General features: G+C 47.6%; 1 protein-coding gene across 1 annotated transcript in view; it reads right to left on the bottom strand.

Moving 5' to 3' along the window:
• The window catches only part of MOB1B (MOB kinase activator 1B), a 68,029-nt gene extending 58,864 nt beyond the window's left edge, over nucleotides 1-9,165 (bottom strand). Inside the window, exon 1 of the mRNA XM_040417939.1 lies at nucleotides 9,032-9,165. Coding sequence (XP_040273873.1) covers nucleotides 9,032-9,045 — 14 coding nt within the window. The 5' untranslated portion in view covers nucleotides 9,046-9,165. The remainder of the gene's footprint in view (nucleotides 1-9,031) is intronic.
• Nucleotides 9,166-24,104: the final 14,939 nt, after the last annotated feature.

The raw sequence follows: 24,104 nt of genomic DNA on the forward strand, positions 1-24,104 counted from the left end.
TCAAAATTAAAGTGGAAAAACACACTACAGGCTGATCCAACTTTGATGTAAAGTCCTTAAAACAAGTCAAAATGAGGCTCAATAGTGTGTGTGGCCTCCACGTGCCTGTATGACCTCCCTACAACGCCTGTGCATGCTCCTGATGAGGTGGCAGACCGTCTCCTGAGGGATCTCCTCCCAGACCTGGACTAAAGCATCTGCCAACTCCTGGACAATCTGTGGTGCAACGTGACGTTGGTGGATAGAGCGAGACATGATGTCCCAGATGTGCTCAATTGGATTCAGGTCTGGGGAACGGGCGGGCCAGTCCATAGCATCAATGCCTTCGTCTTGCAGGAACTGCTGACACACTCCAGCCACATGAGGTCTAGCATTGTCTTGCATTAGGAGGAACCCAGGGCCAACCGCACCAGCATATGGTCTCACAAGGGGTCTGAGGATCTCATCTCGGTACCTAATGGCAGTCAGGCTACCTCTGGCGAGCACATGGAGGGCTGTGCGGCCCTCCAAAGAAATTCCACCCCACAACATTACTGACCCAATGCCAAACCGGTGATGCTGGAGGATGTTGCAGGCAGCAGAATGTTCTCCACGGCGTCTCCAGACTCTGTCACGTCTGTCACATGTGCTCAGTGTGAACATGCTTTCATCTGTGAAGAGCACAGGGCGCCAGTGGTAATTTGCCAATCTTGGTGTTCTCTGGCAAATGCCAAACATCCTGCACGGTGTTGGGCTGTAAGCACAATCCCCACCTGTGGACGTCGGGCCCTCATATCACCCTCATGGAGTCTGTTTCTGACCATTTGAGCAGACACATGCACATTTGTGGCCTGAAGGAGGTCATTTTGCAGGGCTCTGGCAGTGCTCCTCCTGTTCCTCCTTGCACAAAGGCGGAGGTAGCGGTCCTGCTGCTGGGTTGTTGCCCTCCTACGGCCTCCTCCACGTCTCCTGATGTAGTGGCCTGTCTCCTGGTAGCGCCTCCATGCTCTGGACACTACGCTGACAGACACAGCAAACCTTCTTGCCACAGCTCGCATTGATGTGCCATCCTGGATAAGCTGCACTACCCGAGCCACTTGTGTGGGTTGTAGACTCAGTCTCATGCTACCACTAGAGTGAAAGCACCGCCAGCATTCAAAAGTGACCAAAACATCAGCCAAGAAGCATAGGAACTGAGAAGTTGTCTGTGGTCACCTCCTGCAGAACCACTCCTTTATTGGGGGTGTCTTGCTAATTGCCTATAATTTACACCTGTTGTCTATCCCATTTGCACAACGGCATGTGAAATTGATTGTCACTCAGTGTTGCTTCCTAAGTGGACAGTTTGATTTCACAGAAGTGTGATTGACTTGGAGTTACATTGTGTTGTTTAAGTGTTCCCTTTACTTTTTTGAGCAGTGGCTATCTCAGGAACTCCCATAGAAATAAGTAGAGGCAATGCACATGCCCGAACAGCCGCTCCACAGGTTACAGGTACCTTGTTTTCATGATCGGTGGGGGTCTCAGCACTGGGGTAGGGGATAACTTAATATAACTGGAATGACTTTAAAGGGTAACTGTCATGTTTTTATCAAAAAATCTATTTTAGCATATGTTACTTCTGCAGCAGCATTATGCATAAAGCAATCTTTAGTTTCTTCACATACCACTGTTTTCCTTGAGTTTTTCCCTTAGTTACGGCTGTTTAAACATTTATAATATGAGGACCTTCTCAAGATGGCCAAAACTGCTTTCCCCCACTTCCCATTCACACTTGCTGTAGCCAGCCAATCAGATTACATTACTGAGAGACACGCCTCCTCACTCTGGCTTCTGTCACCCCACTAAAGATCTGTTTACTTTCTCCCCTTCTTGTTTTGTTGAATACATAACTTTATTAATACCAAGCCTGACTGCAGTGCACAGAGATGAGTCACAGGCTGGACACGCCCCCCCTCGCTCTGCCTGCAGCATACACCCAGACAGGAATCTACTTCTCACTCTGTCTCCTACTATCAGGTATCTGCCTGATACACAGCCTGTTGTGTGCAATACTGCCTGCTGAAGTGTGTATCTAATGCCATCTTCTATGATCCTGCCTGCTGAGCTGTGTATCTCAACCCTTATGTACACAACGGTATCCATTTTACCAGGGGCATTCGGTGCCTGGGCCCCTGATGTTTTGTCCCAGGACCCTAATGTCCTGCCTGCCAGACAGATACAACTGTATTGCCATCCTCAGGACGGCAATACAATTGAATCTAATGCACTGAAAGAACTGAAGGACCTCTGATGACATCACAGTCCATGTGATCAGTTCTTAATGCAGTAGCTGAAAAAGACCTGCGATGATGTCACTGTCATGTGACCAGTGCAGGAGAGGACGGCTCAGCAGTAAAGAGAAGTCCTGGGAAGAAGAAGCTATGGTGAGGTCTGCTACATGAGGAGAGGTAAATGAAGGGAGAGGCAGAGCAATGCTGGGAGTTGTAGTTATTTAACTGGGACTGTATGTTAAGGCTGAAGGGAGGAAAGTTATTTCATGGGACAGTGGGGTGGGGTGATGTTATTTACATGGGAACGTATGTCGGAGGTGGCTGTGGGAGGGAGTGATATTATTTATATGGGACTGAATGTTGATGGGTAATGCTTTTTACATGGGACTGCATGTTGGAGGCGGCTGGGGAGGGGGTGATTTTATTTACATGGGACTGAATATTGAGGGGGTGATGTTATTTACGTGGGACTGTATATTGGAGGGGGTTTGGTTGGGGGTGCGTTTGGTCGACTCAGAGAATTGGGCCATATGCATTGGGGCTTGGGCCCCAGATCTTTTGGAACCCTAGCATTTTTTGCAGTCCCATTGAGTTCTATGAATTTGAGGACCAGAATAGGACATATTCTATATTTTCTGGAACTGACATATGGATATGGAAAGTACACAGATGAAGTCCCTGTGCTTTCCACATCCGTGTGTCAGTTCTGTGACAGATAGAACATGTCCTATTCTGGTCCTCAAAATGCAGATCGAAAACTCATATAACAATGGGAATGCAAAAAAAAAATGTAAATCACACACAGACCGCAAAACGGATACAGTTGTGTGCCTGAGCCCTATCACTCATACTGAGCCCCCACAACAGTGACCTCCACAGCGCCCCGAGTGACGATCCACAGCGCCCCGAGTGACGATCCACAGTGCCCAATGTGAGATCCACAGTGCCCAATGTGAGATCCACAGTGCCCAATGTGAGATCCACAGTGCCCAATGTGAGATCCACAGTGCCCAATGTGAGATCCACAGTGCCCAATGTGAGATCCACAGTGCCCAATGTGAGATCCACAGTGCCCAATGTGAGATCCACAGTGCCCAATGTGAGATCCACAGTGCCCAATGTGAGATCCACAGTGCCCAATGTGAGATCCACAGTGCCCAATGTGAGATCCACAGTGCCCAATGTGAGATCCACAGTGCCCAATGTGAGATCCACAGTGCCCAATGTGAGATCCACAGTGCCCAATGTGAGATCCACAGTGCCCAATGTGAGATCCACAGTGCCCAATGTGAGATCCACAGTGCCCAATGTGAGATCCAGTGCCCCCAGGTGCTATCAATAGTGCTCCCATTGCCATCCACAGTGCCCAATGTGCCATCCTCATTGCCCCAATGTGCCATCCACAGTTCCACAGTGCCAGTCAGTTCCCCCAGTGAGATCCAAAGCATAGCTATCAGCCACTGTGGCTATGCTGTCATTCCTGCACAGCTCTTACATCGTGCTGTGCAGGAGTCAGTACAGGCTTTACATAGAAGCCTGTACACTGCAGAGAGCGGCCGGCAATCCCGCGCATGCGCACTAGCTAAATGCTAGTGCGCATGCGCGGTGAGTGAAGCCGGCCGGAGCTTTCTTTTTCAGGAGGCAGTGAGGTCATTCATGACGATCCGTCTCCTGCTCAAGAAAGCAAGAGAAGAAGACGGAGACTTACCGGAAGACCAGAAACCCCGACAGGAGCAGTCAAAAGACCGGGAGGCAAATCTTGGAAAAGGGTGAGCTGTGGAAGGTAAGTACCAGACCAACATTCTTCCCTCCATAGGTTAGAATTATGCCCCAAATTTAGGGTTAGCCCGGAGAACCCCTTTAAAGGACATCTGTCAGCAGATTTGTACCTATGAGACTAGCTGACCGGTTACATCTGCGCTTGGTAACTGAAGTCATCTGTGTTGGTCTCATGTTCATATGAGCCTCTAGGAGCAACGGGGGTGTTGCCATTACACCTACAGTCATAATGGTTGGCCCTGTCATGAGCTTTGGACAGGAACGGTGGGGAAACAGCACATGTGCGAGACTACGTTCTGGTGTCCGCCAATGAGGGAATGAAAACTTCTATTAATCAAACGTTAAGGGGCGAGAAAGGGGGCGCGGCAAGCATGACTTCAAGCGAGAAAGCTGCTGCCCCCTCGACTTCAAAACCACAATTTACATTGTCTGTTTTCCGACTTTTGGCACAACAGCAAAGACACAGAGAACTTTGGAATCATGCTACAGACTGCAATAACAGGGCTGTAGGAACATGCTATGCTTCTTCATGCAAATGTACATCTATATAGCAAAGACTAAATGTGGCCATACACATATTAGGGGTCTCCCAACGACATGGCGAGAAAGGAGGGTTGGGCATGTTGGATTTCAACATTCTCGATCTCTCAAGGGTGACAAAGTAGTGGCCTGTCTAGTATAGGTCAGGTCTCATGCACACAAATGGATTTTTGGTCCTCACCAAGGATAGGACAGTTCTATAGAGGGCCGGACGTTCGGTTCAGCAAAATGTGCCATACAAATGGACGATATTTTTGTTCTGCGGATCCGCAATTTGCAGTCCGCAAAACGGATACGATCGTGTGAATGAGCCCTAAGGCTGAGCATTAAAATGTATAGGATGGTCAGAAGGAATAGCGGTTAGCTGAACAAGCGTTCCGCTGTATAATACCACATCTTCACTGCATAAGTACTTATTACCTAGAGAGTCACGACTACTAGAAAAATATTATATCAGAAGGCTTTAGGAAGTCAGAAATCATATTTACAGAACTAAGGAAATCCGAGCTTCCTCCGCCTTCTGACCTGTTCTCTGAAAGTGGAATATGCTGAAGTCAGGGTATGGCTGATGCATAGCTTTTCACCAGAAATCCAGGCTGATAGATAATCATTATCCTTAGGCCTCTTGCACGCAAATGTTGTGTGCCCGTGGCCGTATTGCGGTCCCCAATGCACGGAACGGATGCACAAAGTTCGTGTGCAAGAGGCCTAAGACGCAACCTATCGTAACCCATCAACAACCCACTGTTCTATGAATACCGAAATTCTGAGATCTCTCAGGAATCATACATGAATACTAAAACAATATAAGACACAATAGGTGCTATGTTATAGAAATGGACTGGTACGCATGGTGCCCACCAATCAGAGTCTTCTTGTAACCAGTGCAAAGCCAACTGCCACATAGCAGACTGCAGCAAGTATATTCTTCAAAGGCGATGTAGGAAATAAATGCACATATGTGAATTACAACTAGTAAAAAATTCGGAAAACAAAAACTCTCTTAAGGGTCCATTTACACGTCCGTAGAATGGGCCCGTTGCGGAACTAATCCGGACCCATTCATTCTCTATGGGGCCAGAAGAGATGCGGACAGCACACAGTGTCTGAATCCGCATTTCCGGAACGCGACCCTGGTCTTCCGGTCCGTGGCTCCAGAAAAAAAATAGAACAGTTTGTTTTTCAATCGAGTTGCACAGTTTATAGGTCACATTAAAAGGTGAAAAAAGTTCTGAAATTATTTATCTTTGGCCCCATGCACACGGCCGTTGGGCGGCCGTATTGCGGCCCGCAAACGGCGGGTCTGCAATCCACGGCCATCGGCCATGTGCACCCCGCATCATGGATGCGGACCCATTCACTTGAATGGGTCCGCAATTCCGGAGATGCAGAACGGAGTCACGGAACGGAACACTGGAAGCACTACGGAGTGCTTCCGTGGTGTTTCTTTCCGTGGTTCTGCACCGCGAAAAAATATGACATGTCATATTTTTTTGCGCTGTGGACATACCACGGACCCTTTCAAGTTGAATAGGTCCGGCCCGCTGCACAGATGTTGCCCGTGCATTGGGGAGATATATATATATATATATATATATATATTATTTTTTTTTTCTCTCTACAAAGTCTTCTGGTCATGTGAGGTCCCACAACTCATCTACACTGCAGTTCTGTGCTCTGTGCTACAAACAAGTGCCAGATTATTGGATGCTGAATTAAAGGATTCTCACTAAATAAATTATTATTTGGTCTGACTAGCTTGTATTACTGCCTGCAACCTTGTTAAAGGGATTGTCTCACTTCAGCAAACGGCATTTGTCATGTAGAGAAAGTTAATTCGAGGCACTTACTAATGTGTTGCGATTGTCCATATTGCCTCCTTTGCTGGCTGGTTACATTTTTCCATCACATTATACACCGCTTGTATCCAGGGTTAATAACACCATGCAACCCAGCAGAGGTAGAACAATATAGGAAAAAGCGTCATCCTATGCACACGTCCACAGTCCCGACCAGCACTTTTTTCTATAGTGAGCAAGAACGGCCACCACAGATGGATTAGTAAGTGCCTTGTATTCACTTTATCCTTCTTGCACACGAACCGTGTGCGCCCCGTGGTCGTGCTGTGGGCCGCAATGCACGAACACCCACCATGGGTCAGCCGCAGCGGATCCGCCCGTTCCGCAAAAAGATCGGACATATTCCATCTTTTTGCGGAACGGAAGTAGGAGACGAAACCCCACGGAAGCACTCCGTAGTGCTTCCGTAGGGTTTTGTTCCGTGCTTCCATTCCGCATTTCCGGACCCATTCAAGTGAATGGGTCTGCATCTGTGATGCGGAATGCCCACGGAACGGCGCCCGTGTATTGCGGCTCCACAAATGCAGTCCGCAATATGGCCGAGGAGCGCACACATGTGAAACAGGCCTTATCTACATGATAAATGCCATTTGCGGAAGTGACAAAACCCCTTTAAACCAACACAATAGGGGGTTGATAACACTAAAGTGTTATTTCACTTTTTTTATGGAAACACACACTGATAAACTAGGCAGCTGCGCTTTTCTCTTTCCTTCAGCCTTTCCGGGCCACGCTTGTACAGGAGATTTAGGTCATGGAAAGTAAAGGACACTAGAACTTCACTTGAGCAACAAAAAGATGTTTCCAACCAGAAGTTTGGAGCTATAAAAGATGCTTAAAGCCTGCAGGACCTACTAAATGACCATCTTCAACACCCTCCCTAAAGGGCATCTGTCAGCAGACTGGCACCAATGAAACCGGCTGACCTGCTGCAAGTGCGTTTTGGTCCTGTGTTCATATGTCCCCGCATTTCTGAGAATGTTATTGACAAGGTCAGGCACTGAAAACGTCATCACGCCTGGCCCTGTCAATCAAAGTGCAGAGGGCGTGGCAGTTGCAGAGAGAGCAGAGTCTCTAGGAGCAAAGGCAACGCCCCCGTTGCTCCTAGAGGCTCATTTTCATATATTAAAACATAATTTTTCTCAGAAACGCAGACACATATAAACATGGGACCAACCCAGGCGCCACATGCAGCAGGTCAGCCAGTTTCATAGGTACAAATCTGCTGACAGATGTCCTTTAAGATGGTTTAACAGAGAAACTGCTGTATATGTTCTGATTGCTGACCAGCATCATTTATAGGTTACAAGAATTGGAAAATATAAAAAAAAAAAACTTAAGTATAATATTCATATCTATCTTAATGAACATAAAGGCTACGTTATACTCACCACATTGGGGGACATTTAGAAGACTGTTTTTTTTACATTGTCCAACTATTTGTAACTGATGACCGACCTATCATCTGGCTAGGTCATCAGCACCGATCAGATACTGGAGACCTATTTGTTCCGTTTTTTGTGGAACCATCTATTGAAAAGGTTATGCCCAGCCCAATTTGTTCTATGTAATTACTGTATATGCCATACGGAAAAACGGAACCGAAACGGAAACACAACGGAAACAAAAAAAACGGAACAACGGATCCGTGAAAAACGGGCCGCAAAACACTGAAATAGCCATACGGTAGTGTGAAAGAGGCCTAAGGCTTAACTCAGAAATTCTTAACTCGGTCCATGAAACTAGGCTCTAAATTGGACAACTCCTCTAAACTACTCTATACAGGTGAAACTCGAAAAGTTTGAATATCGTGCAAAGTTCATTTATTTCAGTAATGCAACTTAAAAGGTGAAACTAACATATGAGATAGACTGATTACATGCAAAACGAGATATTCCAAGCCTTTGTTTGTTATAATTTGGATGATTATGGCTTACAGCTTATGAAACCCCAAAGTCACAATTTTGAGGTCCCCTTTGCTCAGGGGGTATGGATTAATTACTGACTAGAGTGTGACACTTTGAGCCTAGAATATGGAACCTTTTCACAATATTCTAATTTTAAGCTGCATTAATGCAATTCCTTTTAATTTGCATTACTGAAATAAATGGACTATTGCACGATATTCTAATTTTTCGAGTTTCACCTGTAGTAGAGCGGTGGGTCCCACTGCCACTAGGGCTGCACCTGCACAGCACCATTCTTCTTCATGGATCAGTGGTCCCTCTCAGTCAACCACACACATCAGCTCCACCGACTGAAGGTCCTTTTCAGCGGTGACTAGGAGGATAGCTGACGAATAGAACACATCCAATTCTATCACCCACGACAACCCCAGCCTACCATACTGCCTGGTAGTAACGGCACAGGCTAGGCCCAGAGGTCCTGAAAAGTTTACTGCCATTCTGTACATGACACATATAGAGGAGAATACAAACCCACACTGTATATTGCACGGACCGACCTACCACTAGAAAAAGCCTACCCATAAAAACGCATTGAGTTCAGTTCTGATTCCAGACAGGCAAAGGGCAAAACCACAGAGTGACGGCCACCTAACTCAGGGTGACAAGGGGCAGAGAATGACATGGTGACACTCACAACAAGAAGCTCATGTCCTTGCAGCGGGGGCGGCAGCAGAGCGCAGGAGGTGACAGTCCACTCCGAACAGCAGCTGTGCGCCTTCTGCCAGAGATGGGGGTGTGAACCACACGCTGCACAACGCCTTTTTTTTTTCACCGCAACTTTATTTAAAATGGACAAGGATGACAAAACAAGGACGAGCAGAAAATGTTCCAAAACCTAGACCGCAATCAGTATCCGTTTTTTGACATGCTTTGTCTTTTCATGTTAATTGACTTTCTACATAATTGGCCCTACTGTGTGCGAGGCATATAGAGTGTGAGTCCCAGTAAGTGATGGCGATCTCTGTACAGTGCTGTGGCATCTGTTGGTGCCATGTCATTTGATTCCTAGAACTTTTTAGCTCACTGAAAATATAGAACATTCTGCAGAGTTGAGGTAATGTCCTGGGTGAGTGACACGTATTAGAGATTTCCTTATGCAGTTACTATACAATAATGGAGCCGGCGGGAGGCATGTCCTGCTTTCTGGCAGCTGCCTGTAATGATGAGGCAAGAGCTGTCCGTCGGCTGCCTGCTCCATCATTCCGGCGCTCCACACTGCAGGTCTGGGGAGGGGGCGTGTTACTGCTGCTGGGGAACTAGGTGACTATGTGGAGATTTAATTATTTTTTTACTGCCTGTGAGGGGGGCACATCTGGGCATATTACTGCCTGTGAAGGGGGCACAGCTGGGCATATTACTGCCTGTGAAGGGGGCACTTTACTGGGCATATTACTGCCTGTGAAGGGGGCACTTTACTGGGCATATTACTGCCTGTGAAGAGGGCACAACTGGGCATATTACTGCCTGTGAAGGGGGCACAGCTGGGCATATTACTGCCTGTGAAGGGGGCACATCTGGGCATATTACTGCCTGTGAAGGGGCACATCTGGGAATATTACTGTCTGTGAAGGGGGCACAGCTGGGCATATTACTGCCTGTGAAGGGGGCACAGCTGGGCATATTACTGCCTGTGAAGGGGGCACAGCTGGGGATATTACTGCCTGTGAAGGGGGCACATTACTGGGCATATTACTGCCTGTGAAGGGGCACATCTGGGAATATTACTGCCTGTGAAGGGGCACATCTGGGAATATTACTGTCTGTGAAGGGGGCACAGCTGGGCATATTACTGTCTGTGAAGGGGGCACATCTGGGCATATTACTGCCTGTGAAGGGGGCACATCTGGGCATATTACTGCCTGTGAAGGGGGCACATCTGGGCATATTACTGCCTGTGAAGCGGGCACATCTGGGCATATTACTGCCTGTGAAGGGGGCACAGCTGGGCATATTACTGCCTGTGAAAGGGGCACAGCTAGGCATATTACTGTCTGTGAAGGGGGCAAAGCTAGGCATATTACTGTCTGTGAAGGGGGCACATCTGGGCATATTACTGTCTGTGAAGGGGGCACAGCTGGGCATATTACTGCCTGTGAGGGGGGCACAGCTGGGCATATTACTGCCTGTGAAGGGGGCACTTTACTGGGCATATTACTGCCTGTGAAGATGGCACAACTGGGCATATTACTGCCTGTGAAGGGGGCACAGCTGGGCATATTACTGCCTGTGAAGGGGGCACATCTGGGCATATTACTGCCTGTGAAGGGGGCACAGCTAGGCATATTACTGCCTGTGAAGGGGGCACATCTGGGCATATTACAGCCTGTGAAGGGGGCACAGCTGGGCATATTACTGCCTGTGAAGGGGGCACAGCTGGGGATATTACTGCCTGTGAAGGGGGCACATTACTGGGCATATTACTGCCTGTGAAGGGGCACATCTGGGAATATTACTGCCTGTGAAGGGGCACATCTGGGAATATTACTGTCTGTGAAGGGGGCACAGCTGGGCATATTACTGTCTGTGAAGGGGGCACATCTGGGCATATTACTGCCTGTGAAGGGGGCACATCTGGGCATATTACTGTCTGTGAAGCGGGCACATCTGGGCATATTACTGCCTGTGAAGGGGGCACAGCTGGGCATATTACTGCCTGTGAAAGGGGCACAGCTAGGCATATTACTGTCTGTGAAGGGGGCAAAGCTAGGCATAATACTGTCTGTGAAGGGGGCACATCTGGGCATATTACTGCCTGTGAAGGGGGCACAGCTGGGCATATTACTGCCTGTGAGGGGGGCACAGCTGGGCATATTACTGCCTGTGAAGGGGGCACAGCTGGGCATATTACTGCCTGTGAAGGGGGCACAGCTGGGCATATTACTGCCTGTGAAGGGGGCACAGCTGGGCATATTACTGCCTGTGAAGGAGGCACTTTACTGGGCATATTACTGCCTGTGAAGGGGGCACAGCTGGGGATATTACTGCCTGTGAAGGGGGCACATTACTGGGCATATTACTGCCTGTGAAGGGGGCACTTTACTGGGCATATTACTGCCTGTGAAGGGGGCACAGCTAGGCATATTACTGCATGTGAAGGGAGAACAGGTAGGCATATTACTGTCTGCGAAAGGGGCACAGCTGGGCATATTACTGCATGTGAAGGGGGCACAGCTGGGCATATTACTGCATGTGAAGGGGGCACAGCTAGGCATATTACTGCCTGTGAAGGGGGCACATCTGGGCATATTACAGCCTGTGAAGGGGGCACAGCTGGGCATATTACTGCCTGTAAAGGAGGCACTTTACTGGGCATATTACTGCCTGTGAAGGGGGCACAGCTGGGGATATTACTGCCTGTGAAGGGGGCACATTACTGGGCATATTACTGCCTGTGAAGGGGGCACTTTACTGGGCATATTACTGCCTGTGAAAGGGGCACAGCTAGGCATATTACTGCATGTGAAGGGGGAACAGGTAGGCATATTACTGTCTGTGAAGGGGGCACATCTGGGCATATTACTGCCTGTGAAGGGGGCACATCTGGGCATATTACTGTCTGGGAAGGGGGCACATCTGGGCATATTACTGCCTGTGAAGGGGGCACAGCTGGGCATATTACTGCCTGTGAAAGGGGCACAGCTAGGCATATTACTGTCTGTGAAGGGGGCACAGCTAGGCATATTACTGTCTGTGAATGGGGCACATCTGGGCATATTACTGCCTGTGAAGGGGGGCACAGCTGGGCATATTACTGCCTGTGAAGGGGGCACAGCTGGGCATATTACTGCCTGTGAAGGGGGCACTTTACTGGGCATATTACTGCCTGTGAAGAGGGCACAACTGGGCATATTACTGCCTGTTAAGGGGGCACAGCTGGGCATATTACTGCCTGTGAAGGGGGCACAGCTGGGCATATTACTGTCTGTGAAGGGGGCACAGCTGGGCATATTACTGTCTGTGAAGGGGGCACAGCTGGGCATATTACTGCCTGTGAAAGGGGCACAGCTGGGCATACTGCATGTGAAGGGGGCACAGCTGGGCATATTACTGCATGTGACGGGGGCACAGCTAGGCATATTACTGCCTGTGAAGGGGGCACATCTGGGCATATTACAGCCTGTGAAGGGGGCACAGCTGGGCATATTACTGCCTGTGAAGGAGGCACTTTACTGGGCATATAACTGCCTGTGAAGGGGGCACAGCTGGGGATATTACTGCCTGTGAAGGGGGCACATTACTGGGCATATTACTGCCTGTGAAGGGGGCACATTACTGGGCATATTACTGCCTGTGAAGGGGGCACATTACTGGGCATATTACTGCCTGTGAAGGGGGCACAGCTAGGCATATTACTGCATGTGAAGGGGGAACAGGTAGGCATATTACTGTCTGTGAAGGGGGCACATCTGGGCATATTACTGCCTGTGAAGAGGGCACATCTGGGCATATTACTGTCTGTGAAGGGGGCACATCTGGGCATATTACTGCCTGTGAAGGGGGCACAGCTGGGCATATTACTGCCTGTGAAAGGGGCACAGCTAGGCATATTACTGTCTGTGAAGGGGGCACAGCTAGGCATATTACTGTCTGTGAAGGGGGCACATCTGGGCATATTACTGCCTGTGAAGGGGGCACAGCTGGGCATATTACTGCCTGTGAAGGAGGCACTTTACTGGGCATATTACTGCCTGTGAAGGGGGCACAGCTGGGGATATTACTGCCTGTGAAGGGGGCACATTACTGGGCATATTACTGCCTGTGAAGGGGGCACTTTACTGGGCATATTACTGCCTGTGAAGGGGGCACAGCTAGGCATATTACTGCATGTGAAGGGGGAACAGGTAGGCATATTACTGTCTGTGAAGGGGGCACATCTGGGCATATTACTGCCTGTGAAGGGGGCACATCTGGGCATATTACTGCCTGTGAAAGGGGCACAGCTAGGCATATTACTGTCTGTGAAGGGGGCACAGCTAGGCATATTACTGTCTGTGAAGGGGGCACATCTGGGCATATTACTGCCTGTGAAGGGGGCACAGCTGGGCATATTACTGCCTGTGAAGGGGGCACATCTGGGCATATTACTGCCTGTGAAGGGGGCACATCTGGGCATATTACTGCCTGTGAAGGAGGCACTTCACTGGGCATATTACTGCCTGTGAAGGGGGCACATCTGGGCATATTACTGCCTGTGAAGGGGGCACAGCTGGGCATATTACTGCCTGTGAAGGGGGCACAGCTTGGTATATTACTGCCTGTGAAGGGGGCACATCTGGGCATATTACTGCCTGTGAAGGAGGCACTTCACTGGGCATATTACTGCCTGTGGAGGGGGCACAGCTGGGCATATTACTGCCTGTGAAGGGGGCACAGCTGGGCATATTACTGCCTGTGAAGGGGGCACAGCTGGGCATATTACTGCCTGTGAAGGAGGCACTTCACTGGGCATATTACTGCCTGTGAAGGGGGGCACAGCTGGGCATATTGCTGCCTATGAAGGGGGCACAGCTGGGTATATTACTGCCTGTGAAGGGGACATTTTACTGGGCATATTACTATCAGGGGCCACTTTACTGGGCATATTACTGTCAGGGGGCACTTTACTGGGCATATTACTGCCTGGTGGCACTTTACTGGGCATATTACTGTCAGGGGGCACTTTACTGGGCATATTACTGGCAGGGAGCACTTTACCGGGCATATTACTGTCAGGGGCACTTTACTGGGCATAACTACTGTGAGGGGGCACATATCTGAGCCTAACTACTGTGAGGGGGCACATATCTGAGCATAACTACTGTGAGGGGGCACTTTACTGGGCATAACTACTGTGAGGGGGCACATATCTGAGCATAACTACTGTGAGTGGGGCATATATCTGCGCATAACTACTGTGAGGGGGCACATATCTGGGCATTGCTACTGTGAGGGGGCACATATCTGGCCATTGCTACTGTGAGAGGGAGCATATCTGGCCATTGCTACTGTGAGGGGGCACATATCTGGCCATTGCTACTGTGAGGGGGCACATATCTGGCCATTGCTACTGTGAGGGGGCACATATCTGGCCATTGCTACTGTGAGGGGGCACATATCTGGCCATTGCTACTGTGAGGGGGCACATATCTGGCCATTGCTACTGTGAGGGGGCACATATCTGGCCATTGCTACTGTGAGGGGGCACATATCTGGCTATTGCTACTGTGAGGGGCACATATCTGGGCATCGCTACTGTGAGGGGGCACATATCTGGGCATTGCTACTGTAAGGGGGCACATATCTGGCCATTGCTACTGTGAGGGGGCACATATCTGGCCATTGCTACTGTGAGGGGGCACATATCTGGCCATTGCTACTGTGAGGGGGCACATATCTGGCCATTGCTACTGTGAGGGGGCACATATCTGGCCATTGCTACTGTGAGGGGGCACATATCTGGCCATCGCTACTGTGAGGGGGCACATATCTGGGTATAGGTACTGTGAGGGGGCACATATCTGGACATAACCTGTGAAGGGGGCACAATGCTGGCATAATTACTGTATGGTGGCATAAAGGAGGAATAAGTACTATTTGGGTGCATTTAGGGGACTGAGTGGGATTAGGTGTTTAGTTATGTGTTGGGCAGAGTTAGAGGTGTGGCCTAGTGGTAAACAAATTTGCGCACCACACATAATATCCCTCTTCCTTCTTTTCAAAATTTGGGAGGTATGCGATGATAATACTCAAGATGCTCCGATAGTGGTAGCAGTCATACTACAGTGTCCATCAGACGGGGCCACAGAAAATAATACCAATCAGTTTCTGCAGAGTAACTTAAAGGGGTTGTCCAGGCTTTTACTATTGATGACCTATCCTCAGGATAGGTTATCAATATCAGATCAGTGGGGGTCCGACACACGGCACCCCGACTGATCAGCTGTATGAGGAGGCAGCACGTGCGCAGTGCTCGTGTGCCGTCTCCCTTCTTTCTTCCTGTCCGCTGCAACTGTCCCTGGTCTTTGTGCGAACCGTCTCCTTATACAGCTGATCGACGGGGGTGCCAGGTGTCGGACCCCCGTTGATCTGATATTGATAACCTATCTTGAAGAACCCCTTTAAAGAGGACATGACACCTCTCCAGACATGTCTATTTTAGAAGCTACTTGTATTCCGCATGTAATAACAATTCCAGGTGTTGTGCCATTCCTCTTGTTATTCCTGCTAGAAATGTATTAATAAATGTTTAACAAGATGTTACTAGTTAGGGGTCTGTCCCTGCACAGTCTTACACTGTCCAATCAGACTGTGCAGGGACACCCATCTGTACTTTTAATCCAAACCTTCTAGTTTTTGCAGAATGTCCTTACTGATTGTACCTAATCAGTTAAGGAGGTCCTAAATATTGAAATGACATTGTATAGAAAAAAAGAAAGAATTACATGTAATACTGACATTCCTTCAATGTAGGGCCTGGGGGAGGGGGGCCTTATAGCACTTCTAGGGGTAAGAAAGCAATGATTTTAGAGCAATGACCTCTAGGTGGAGCTCAGTACAAACAGCTGAATGGTATGTAAATTCCTATGTGCTGAGCTCCCCCTAGTGGTGGTTGCATGCAAACAGCTTTGTAATAGAAGAAATGTATCAGTTTATTTATACCAGTTGTCTGGTGTAAATACATTGGGAAATACATAGATGAGAATGAGTGCCATAGTTAAGAAGCACTTGTTCCACTTTTTCAGCCACAGAAGTCAGATTAAGGGGTCAATTTTGTATTACAATTTTTTTTTATAAAAATTTCTTAAAGGGATTCTGTCACCTCTTTTTACCCTATAGAGATGCGGACATGCACGGCTAGATCGCCGCTAGCATGTCTCCAATATACTTGTCCTATATCTCTGAGTGGTTTTATTTAGGGGAAAAAATGATTTTATATATATGTAAATCAGCCTGGTGAGGAGCCCAAGGGGCTGTACTAACCGATCCGGAGCCCAGCCACGCCCCCTGTGAAGGAGACCAGCTCCGCCTGTATCCAGCAATCTCCTCCTTGCTCAAGAAGTCAGATCGCCGTAATCTCGCGTTGCGCGAGCTCGCGCATGCGCAGTTCCTTCCCTGAGGCTGATGCCAGCACAGGGAAGGAACACTATGCCGGCACTGTGCATGCGCGAGCTCGCGCATCGCGAGATTACGGCGATCTGTCTAGTCTTTAAACATGGCGCCCGCTCGCAAGTGCAACGGGCACCATAGCTGCCAGGTTTCTGCTATTTTAAATAGCAGAGACCCGCGACACATGTATGCGATCAGCCATAAGGCTGATCGCATACATTTTCCCCTTCAGATGCCGTAGTCAAATGTGACCACGGCATCTGATCAGCCCGGAAGCGGAAGCCGCTCGCAAAAAAGTACAACTTGTCCCGCAAAAAATAAGCCCTCATAAGGCTATGTGAATGGAAAAATAAAAAAGTTAGGACTATGGGAAGGCAGGGTGTGAAAAACGAAAATGCATAAAAGGAAAATCTCAGGGTCCTTAAAGGGTTAAAGGGGTTCTGCAGTTTGTTTAAACTGATGATCTATCCTCAGGATAGATCATCAGCATCTGATCGCCAGGGGTCCGACACCCGGGACCCCTGCCGATCAGCTGTTTGAGAAGGCAGTGGGGCTCCAGCAGCGCTGTGGCCTTCTCACTGTTTACTGCCGGCCCAGTGACGTCACGACTAGTATCAACTTGCCTGGGCGGGGCTAAGCTCCATTCAAGTGAACAGAGCTTAGCCCCGCCCAGGCCATTGATACTAGTTGGGACGTCACTGGGCCAGCGGTAAACAGTGAGAAGGACACAGCGCTGCTGGAGCGCCGCTGCCTTCTCAAATAGCTGATCGGCGGGGGTCCCGGGTGTCGGACCCCTGGCGATCAGATGCTGATGATCTATCGAGAGGATAGATCATCAGTTTAAACAAACTGCAGAACCCCTTTAACCACCTCAGCCCCCAGTGCTTAAACACCCTGAAAGACCAGGCCACTTTTTACACTTCTGACCTACACTACTTTCACCGTTTATTGCTCGGTCATGCAACTTACCACCCAAATGAATTTTACCTCCTTTTCTTCTCACTAATAGAGCTTTCATTTGGTGGTATTTCATTGCTGCTGACATTTTTACTTTTTTTGTTATTAATCGAAATTTAACGATTTTTTTGCAAAAAAATGACATTTTTCACTTTCAGTTGTAAAATTTTGCAAAAAAAAACGACATCCATATAGAAATTTTGCTCTAAATTTATAGTTCTACATGTCTTTGATAAAAAAAAAATGTTTGGGTAGAAAAAAAATGGTTTGGGTAAAAGTTATAGCGTTTACAAACTATGGTACAAAAATGTGAATTTCCGCTTTTTGAAGCAGCTCTGACTTTCTGAGCACCTGTCATGTTTCCTGAGGTTCTACAATGCCCAGACAGTACAAACACCCCACAAATGACCCCATTTCTGAAAGTACACACCCTAAGGTATTCGCTGATGGGCATAGTGAGTTCATAGAACTTTTTATTTTTTGTCACAAGTTAGCGGAAAATGATGATTTTTTTTTTTTTTTTTTTTTTTTTTTTTTCTTACAAAGTCTCATATTCCACTAACTTGTGACAAAAAATAAAAACTTCCATGAACTCACTATGCCCATCAGCGAATACCTTGGGGTCTCTTCTTTCCAAAATGGGGTCACTTGTGGGGTAGTTATACTGCCCTGGCATTCTAGGGGCCCAAATGTGTGGTAAGGAGTTTGAAATCAAATTCAGTAAAAATTGACCTGTGAAATCCGAAAGGTGCTCTTTGGAATATGGGCCCCTTTGCCCACCTAGGCTGCAAAAAAGTGTCACACATCTGGTATCCCCGTACTCAGGAGAAGTTGAGGAATGTGTTTTGGGGTGTCTTTTTACATATACCCATGCTGGGTGAGATAAATATCTTGGTCAAATGACAACTTTGTATAAAAAAATGGGAAAAGTTGTCTTTTGCCAAGATATTTCTCTCACCCAGCATGGGTATATATAAAATGACACCCCAAAACACATTCCCCACCTTCTCCTGAGTACGGAGATACCAGATGTGTGACACTTTTTTGCAGCCTAGGTGGGCAAAGGGGCCCATATTCCAAAGAGCACCTTTCGGATTTCACTCGTCATTTTTTACTGAATTTGATTTCAAACTCCTTACCACACATTCGGGCCCCTAGAATGCCAGGGCAGTATAACTACCCCACAAGTGACCCCATTTTGGAAAGAAGAGACCCCAAGGTATTCCGTGAGGGGCATGGCGAGTTCCTAGAATTTTTTATTTTTTGTCACAAGTTAGTGGAAAATGATGATTTATTTTTTTTTTTTTTTCATACAAAGTCTCATATTCCACTAACTTGTGACAAAAAATAAAAACTTCCATGAACTCACTATGCCCTTCAGCGAATACCTTGGGGTCTCTTCTTTCCAAAATGGGGTCACTTGTGGGGTAGTTATACTGCCCTGGCATTCTAGGGGCCCAAATGTGTGGTAAGGAGTTTGAAATCAAATTCAGTAAAATTGACCTGTGAAATCCGAAAGGTGCTCTTTGGAATATGGGCCCCTTTGCCCACCTAGGCTGCAAAAAAGTGTCACACATCTGGTATCCCCGTACTCAGGAGAAGTTGAGGAATGTGTTTTGGGGTGTCTTTTTACATATACCCATGCTGGGTGAGATAAATATCTTGGTCAAATGACAACTTTGTATAAAAAAATGGGAAAAGTTGTCTTTTGCCAAGATATTTCTCTCACCCAGCATGGGTATATATAAAATGACACCCCAAAACACATTCCCCACCTTCTCCTGAGTACGGAGATACCAGATGTGTGACACTTTTTTGCAGCCCAGGTGGGCAAAGGGGCCCATATTCCAAAGAGCACCTTTCGGATTTCACTCGTCATTTTTTACTGAATTTGATTTCAAACTCCTTACCACACATTTGGGCCCCTAGAATGCCAGGGCAGTATAACTACCCCACAAGTGACCCCATTTTGGAAAGAAGAGACCCCAAGGTATTCGCTGATGGGCATAGTGAGTTCATGGAAGTTTTTATTTTTTGTCACAAGTTAGTGGAATATGAGACTTTGTATGAAAAAAAAAAAAAAAAAAAAATCATCATTTTCCACTAACTTGTGACAAAAAATAAAAAATTCTAGGAACTCGCCATGCCCCTCACGGAATACCTTGGGGTGTCTTCTTTCCAAAATGGGGTCACTTGTGGGGTAGTTATACTGCCCTGGCATTTTAGGGGCCCAAATGTGTGGTAAGGAGTTTGAAATCAAATTCAGTAAAAAATGACGAGTGAAATCCGAAAGGTGCTCTTTGGAATATGGGCCCCTTTGCCCACCTAGGCTGCAAAAAAGTGTCACACATCTGGTATCTCCGTACTCAGGAGAAGGTGGGGAATGTGTTTTGGGGTGTCATTTTATATATACCCATGCTGGGTGAGAGAAATATCTTGGCAAAAGACAACTTTTCCCATTTTTTTATACAAAGTTGTCATTTGACCAAGATATTTATCTCACCCAGCATGGGTATATGTAAAAAGACACCCCAAAACACATTCCTCAACTTCTCCTGAGTACGGGGATACCAGATGTGTGACACTTTTTTGCAGCCTAGGTGGGCAAAGGGGCCCATATTCCAAAGAGCACCTTTCGGATTTCACAGGTCAATTTTTACTGAATTTGATTTCAAACTCCTTACCACACATTTGGGCCCCTAGAATGCCAGGGCAGTATAACTACCCCACAAGTGACCCCATTTTGGAAAGAAGAGACCCCAAGGTATTCGCTGATGGGCATAGTGAGTTCATGGAAGTTTTTATTTTTTGTCACAAGTTAGTGGAATATGAGACTTTGTAAGAAAAAAAATAAAAAATCATCATTTTCCACTAACTTGTGACAAAAAATAAAAAATTCTAGGAACTTGCCATGCCCCTCACGGAATACCTTGGGGTGTCTTCTTTCCAAAATGGGGTCACTTGTGGGGTAGTTATACTGCCCTGGCATTTTCCAGGGGCCCTAATGTCTGGTAAGTAGGTAAATGACCTGTGAAATCTGAAAGGTGCTCTTTGGAATGTGGGCCCCTTTGCCCACCTAGGCTGCAAAAAAGTGTCACACATCTGGTATCTCCGTACTCAGGAGAAGGTGGGGAATGTGTTTTGGGGTGTCATTTTACATATACCCATGCTGGGTGAGATAAATATCTTGGCAAAAGACAACTTTTCCCATTTTTTTTATACAAAGTTGGCATTTGACCAAGATATTTATCTCACCCAGCATGGGTATATGTAAAATGACACCCCAAAACATATTCCCCAACTTCTGCTGAATACGGAGATACCACATGTGTGACACTTTTTTGCAGCCTAGGTGGGCAAAGGGGCCCAAATTCCTTTTAGGAGGGCATTTTTAGACATTTGGATACCAGACTTCTTCTCACGCTTTGGGGCCCCTAAAATGCCAGGGCAGTATAAATACCCCACATGTGACCCCATTTTGGAAAGAAGACACCCCAAGGTATTCAATGAGGGGCATGGCGAGTTCATAGAAAAAAAATAATTTTGGCACAAGTTAGCGGAAATTGATTTTTTTGATTTTGTTCTCACAAAGTCTCCCTTTCCGCTAACTTGGGACAAAAATTTCAATCTTTCATGGACTCAATATGCCCCTCAGCGAATACCTTGGGGTGTCTTCTTTCCAAAATGGTGTTATTTGTGGGGTGTTTGTACTGCCCTGGCATTTGAGGGTCTCCACAATCATTACATGTATGCCCAGCATTAGGAGTTTCTGCTATTCTCCTTATATTGAGCATACGGGTAATGAGATTTTTTTTTTCCGTTCAGCCTCTGGGCTGAAAGAAAAAAATGAACGGCACAGATTTCTTCATTCGCATCGATCAATGTGGATGAAAAAATCTCTGCCAAAAAAAAAAAAAGGAGGGGAAAGGCGTCTGCCAGGACATAGGAGCTCCGCCCAACATCCATACCCACTTCAGCTCGTATGCCCTGGCAAACCAGATTTCTCCATTCACATCAATCGATGTGGATGAATAAATCATTGCCGGGATTTTTTTTTTTATATATACAAAGTGTTTGCCAAAGTATATGAACACCGCCACCTCCTCAGCTCATATGCCTCGGCAAACATATCTTTTACTGCAGAGGAGAAATCTCGTCTTGCAGCGCCGCATACACCGACTTGCGTGTAATCTGACAGCAGCGCAATGCTTCTGTCAGAATGCACATCAGTGCTGCAGCTAGTCGATCGGTTGGTCCACCTGAAAGGTAAAAAAAACAAAACAAAAAAGAAAAAACCAGGCCGCAACGCAATAAATTTATTAACTGTTGAACAGAACATAGAAACTTTTTTTTAACTTTTTTAACTGAACGTTTAACTTTTTACTTACCGGTAATTTTTTTTTTGTTTAGTTTTTTTTACCTTTATAGAACAAACCTCTCCTTCCCCATGGGACAATGTGCAAAGCGCAAATTGCCCAAAGATGTGGCGAAGTACATTATGCACTTTATCCCAGGTGAAAGGAGAGGTTTGCAGCAGCTGTGAGTAAAAGGGCCCTAATAGCCCTGTGTGCCTGTCCTGTGAGATGCAATCCCTATGCTAGGTGTACCTGTGTGTGGTACTTCCGGAAACACTCACCAAAGCATAGGGCAGGGTGGTCAGGACAGTCAGGACAGAAATAGCGGGTGTCACGCCTTATTCCACTCCTGCTACAGACACGACATTTTTTTCGGGGTGGCGGTTGGGTTGAGGTACCAGCAACGACACTGGGGAAATGTCGCTCGTGTAGACGGCTAACTACACTGGTGGATGGGGCCACGGAACCTCCTGGGTAAAGGAGGTTCTCGATGATCTCTTCCTGGAATTTGAGGAAAGATCGTGTTCTCCCAGCCTTACTGTAGAGAACAAAACTATTGTACAGCGCCAATTGAATTAAATATACAGACACCTTCTTATACCAGCGTCTGGTTCTGCGGGAAACTAAATAGGGAGCCAACATCTGGTCATTGAAGTCCACCCCTCCCATGAGCGCATTATAGTCGTGGACTGAGAGGGGCTTTTCAATGACACGGGTTGCCCTTTCAATTTGGATTGTCGTGTCTGCGTGAATGGAGGAGAGCATGTAAACGTCACGCTTGTCTCTCCATTTCACCACGAGCAGTTCTTCGTTACACAAGGCAGCCCTCTCCCCCCTTGCAAGACGGGTGGTTACAAGCCGTTGGGGGAAGCCCACGCGACTAGTTCGCGCGGTGCCACAGGCGCAAATCCGTTCTAGAAACAAATGCCTAAAGAGGGCCACACTTGTGTAGAAATTGTCCACATAAAGATGGTACCCCTTGCCGAATAAGGGTGACACCAAGTCCCAGACTGTCTTCCCACTGCTCCCCAGGTAGTCAGGGCAACCGACCGGCTCCAGGGTCTGATCTTTTCCCTCATAGATCCGAAATTTGTGGGTATAGCCTGTGGCCCTTTCACAGAGCTTATACAATTTGACCCCATACCGGGCACGCTTGCTTGGGATGTATTGTTTGAAGCCAAGGCGCCCGGTAAAATGTATTAGGGACTCGTCTACGCAGATGTTTTGCTCAGGGGTATACAAATCTGCAAATTTCTGGTTGAAATGGTCTATGAGGGGCCGAATTTTGTGGAGCCGGTCAAAAGCTGGGTGGCCTCTGGGACGGGAGGTGGTGTTGTCGCTAAAATGCAGAAAACGCAGGATGGTCTCAAATCGTGTCCTGGACATAGCAGCAGAGAACATGGGCATGTGATGAATTGGGTTCGTGGACCAATATGACCGCAATTCATGCTTTTTAGTTAGACCCATGTTGAGGAGAAGGCCCAAAAAAATTTTAATTTCGGAAACTTGGACTGGTTTCCACCGGAAAGACTGGGCATAAGAGCTTCCCGGGTTGGCGGATATAAATTGTGTGGCATACCGATTTGTTTCTGCCACGACTAAGTCCAAGAGCTCCGCAGTCAAGAACAGCTCAAAAAATCCCAGGGCCGAACCGATTTGAGCCGTCTCAACCCGAACTCCAGACTGGGCGGTGAAAGGGGGAACTACAGGTGCGGCTGAAGTTGGTGACTGCCAATCAGGGTTTGCCAGCACCTCAGGGATTCTAGGGGCTCTACGGGCCTGTCTGCGCGGTGGCTGCGACGGGGTAACTAGTGCACGTGCCACCGTACCAGCTTCAACTGCCCTTCTGGTGCTCGCCACGTCACCATGTTGTACGGCAGTGCTGGTACTAGGTCCAGGAAGGGCTGCGCTGCTGGTGTATGCCTCACCACGTGATCCGGCAGCGACAGCCCCACTCTGCTGCTCTTGAAACGGATCCTGCGTAACCTGTGGTCTAGCGACACGGGGCCGGGTACGCCTGGTGCTGCCAGGGACCTCCACCTCCTCGTCCGAACTTTGGGTCAGAGAGCCACTGCTTTCCACAGGTTCATATTCTGACCCGCTAGATTCATCAGATGAGGGTTCCCACTCCTCATCCGACTGGGTCAGAATCCTGTAGGCCTCTTCAGAAGAATACCCCCTGTTTGACATTTGGACTACTAAATTTAGGGGTATTCCCTGAGACTACCCAAGAAAAAAAGCAAACCTGTCTTACAAAGGGGAGGCTAGCGAAGTACCGGAGGCTGCTGCGGTTGATAAAAAATATCAAAA

The sequence above is a fragment of the Bufo bufo genome, chromosome 2 (genome assembly GCF_905171765.1).
Source record: "Bufo bufo chromosome 2, aBufBuf1.1, whole genome shotgun sequence".
Classification (NCBI taxonomy): Eukaryota; Metazoa; Chordata; class Amphibia; order Anura; family Bufonidae; genus Bufo; species Bufo bufo.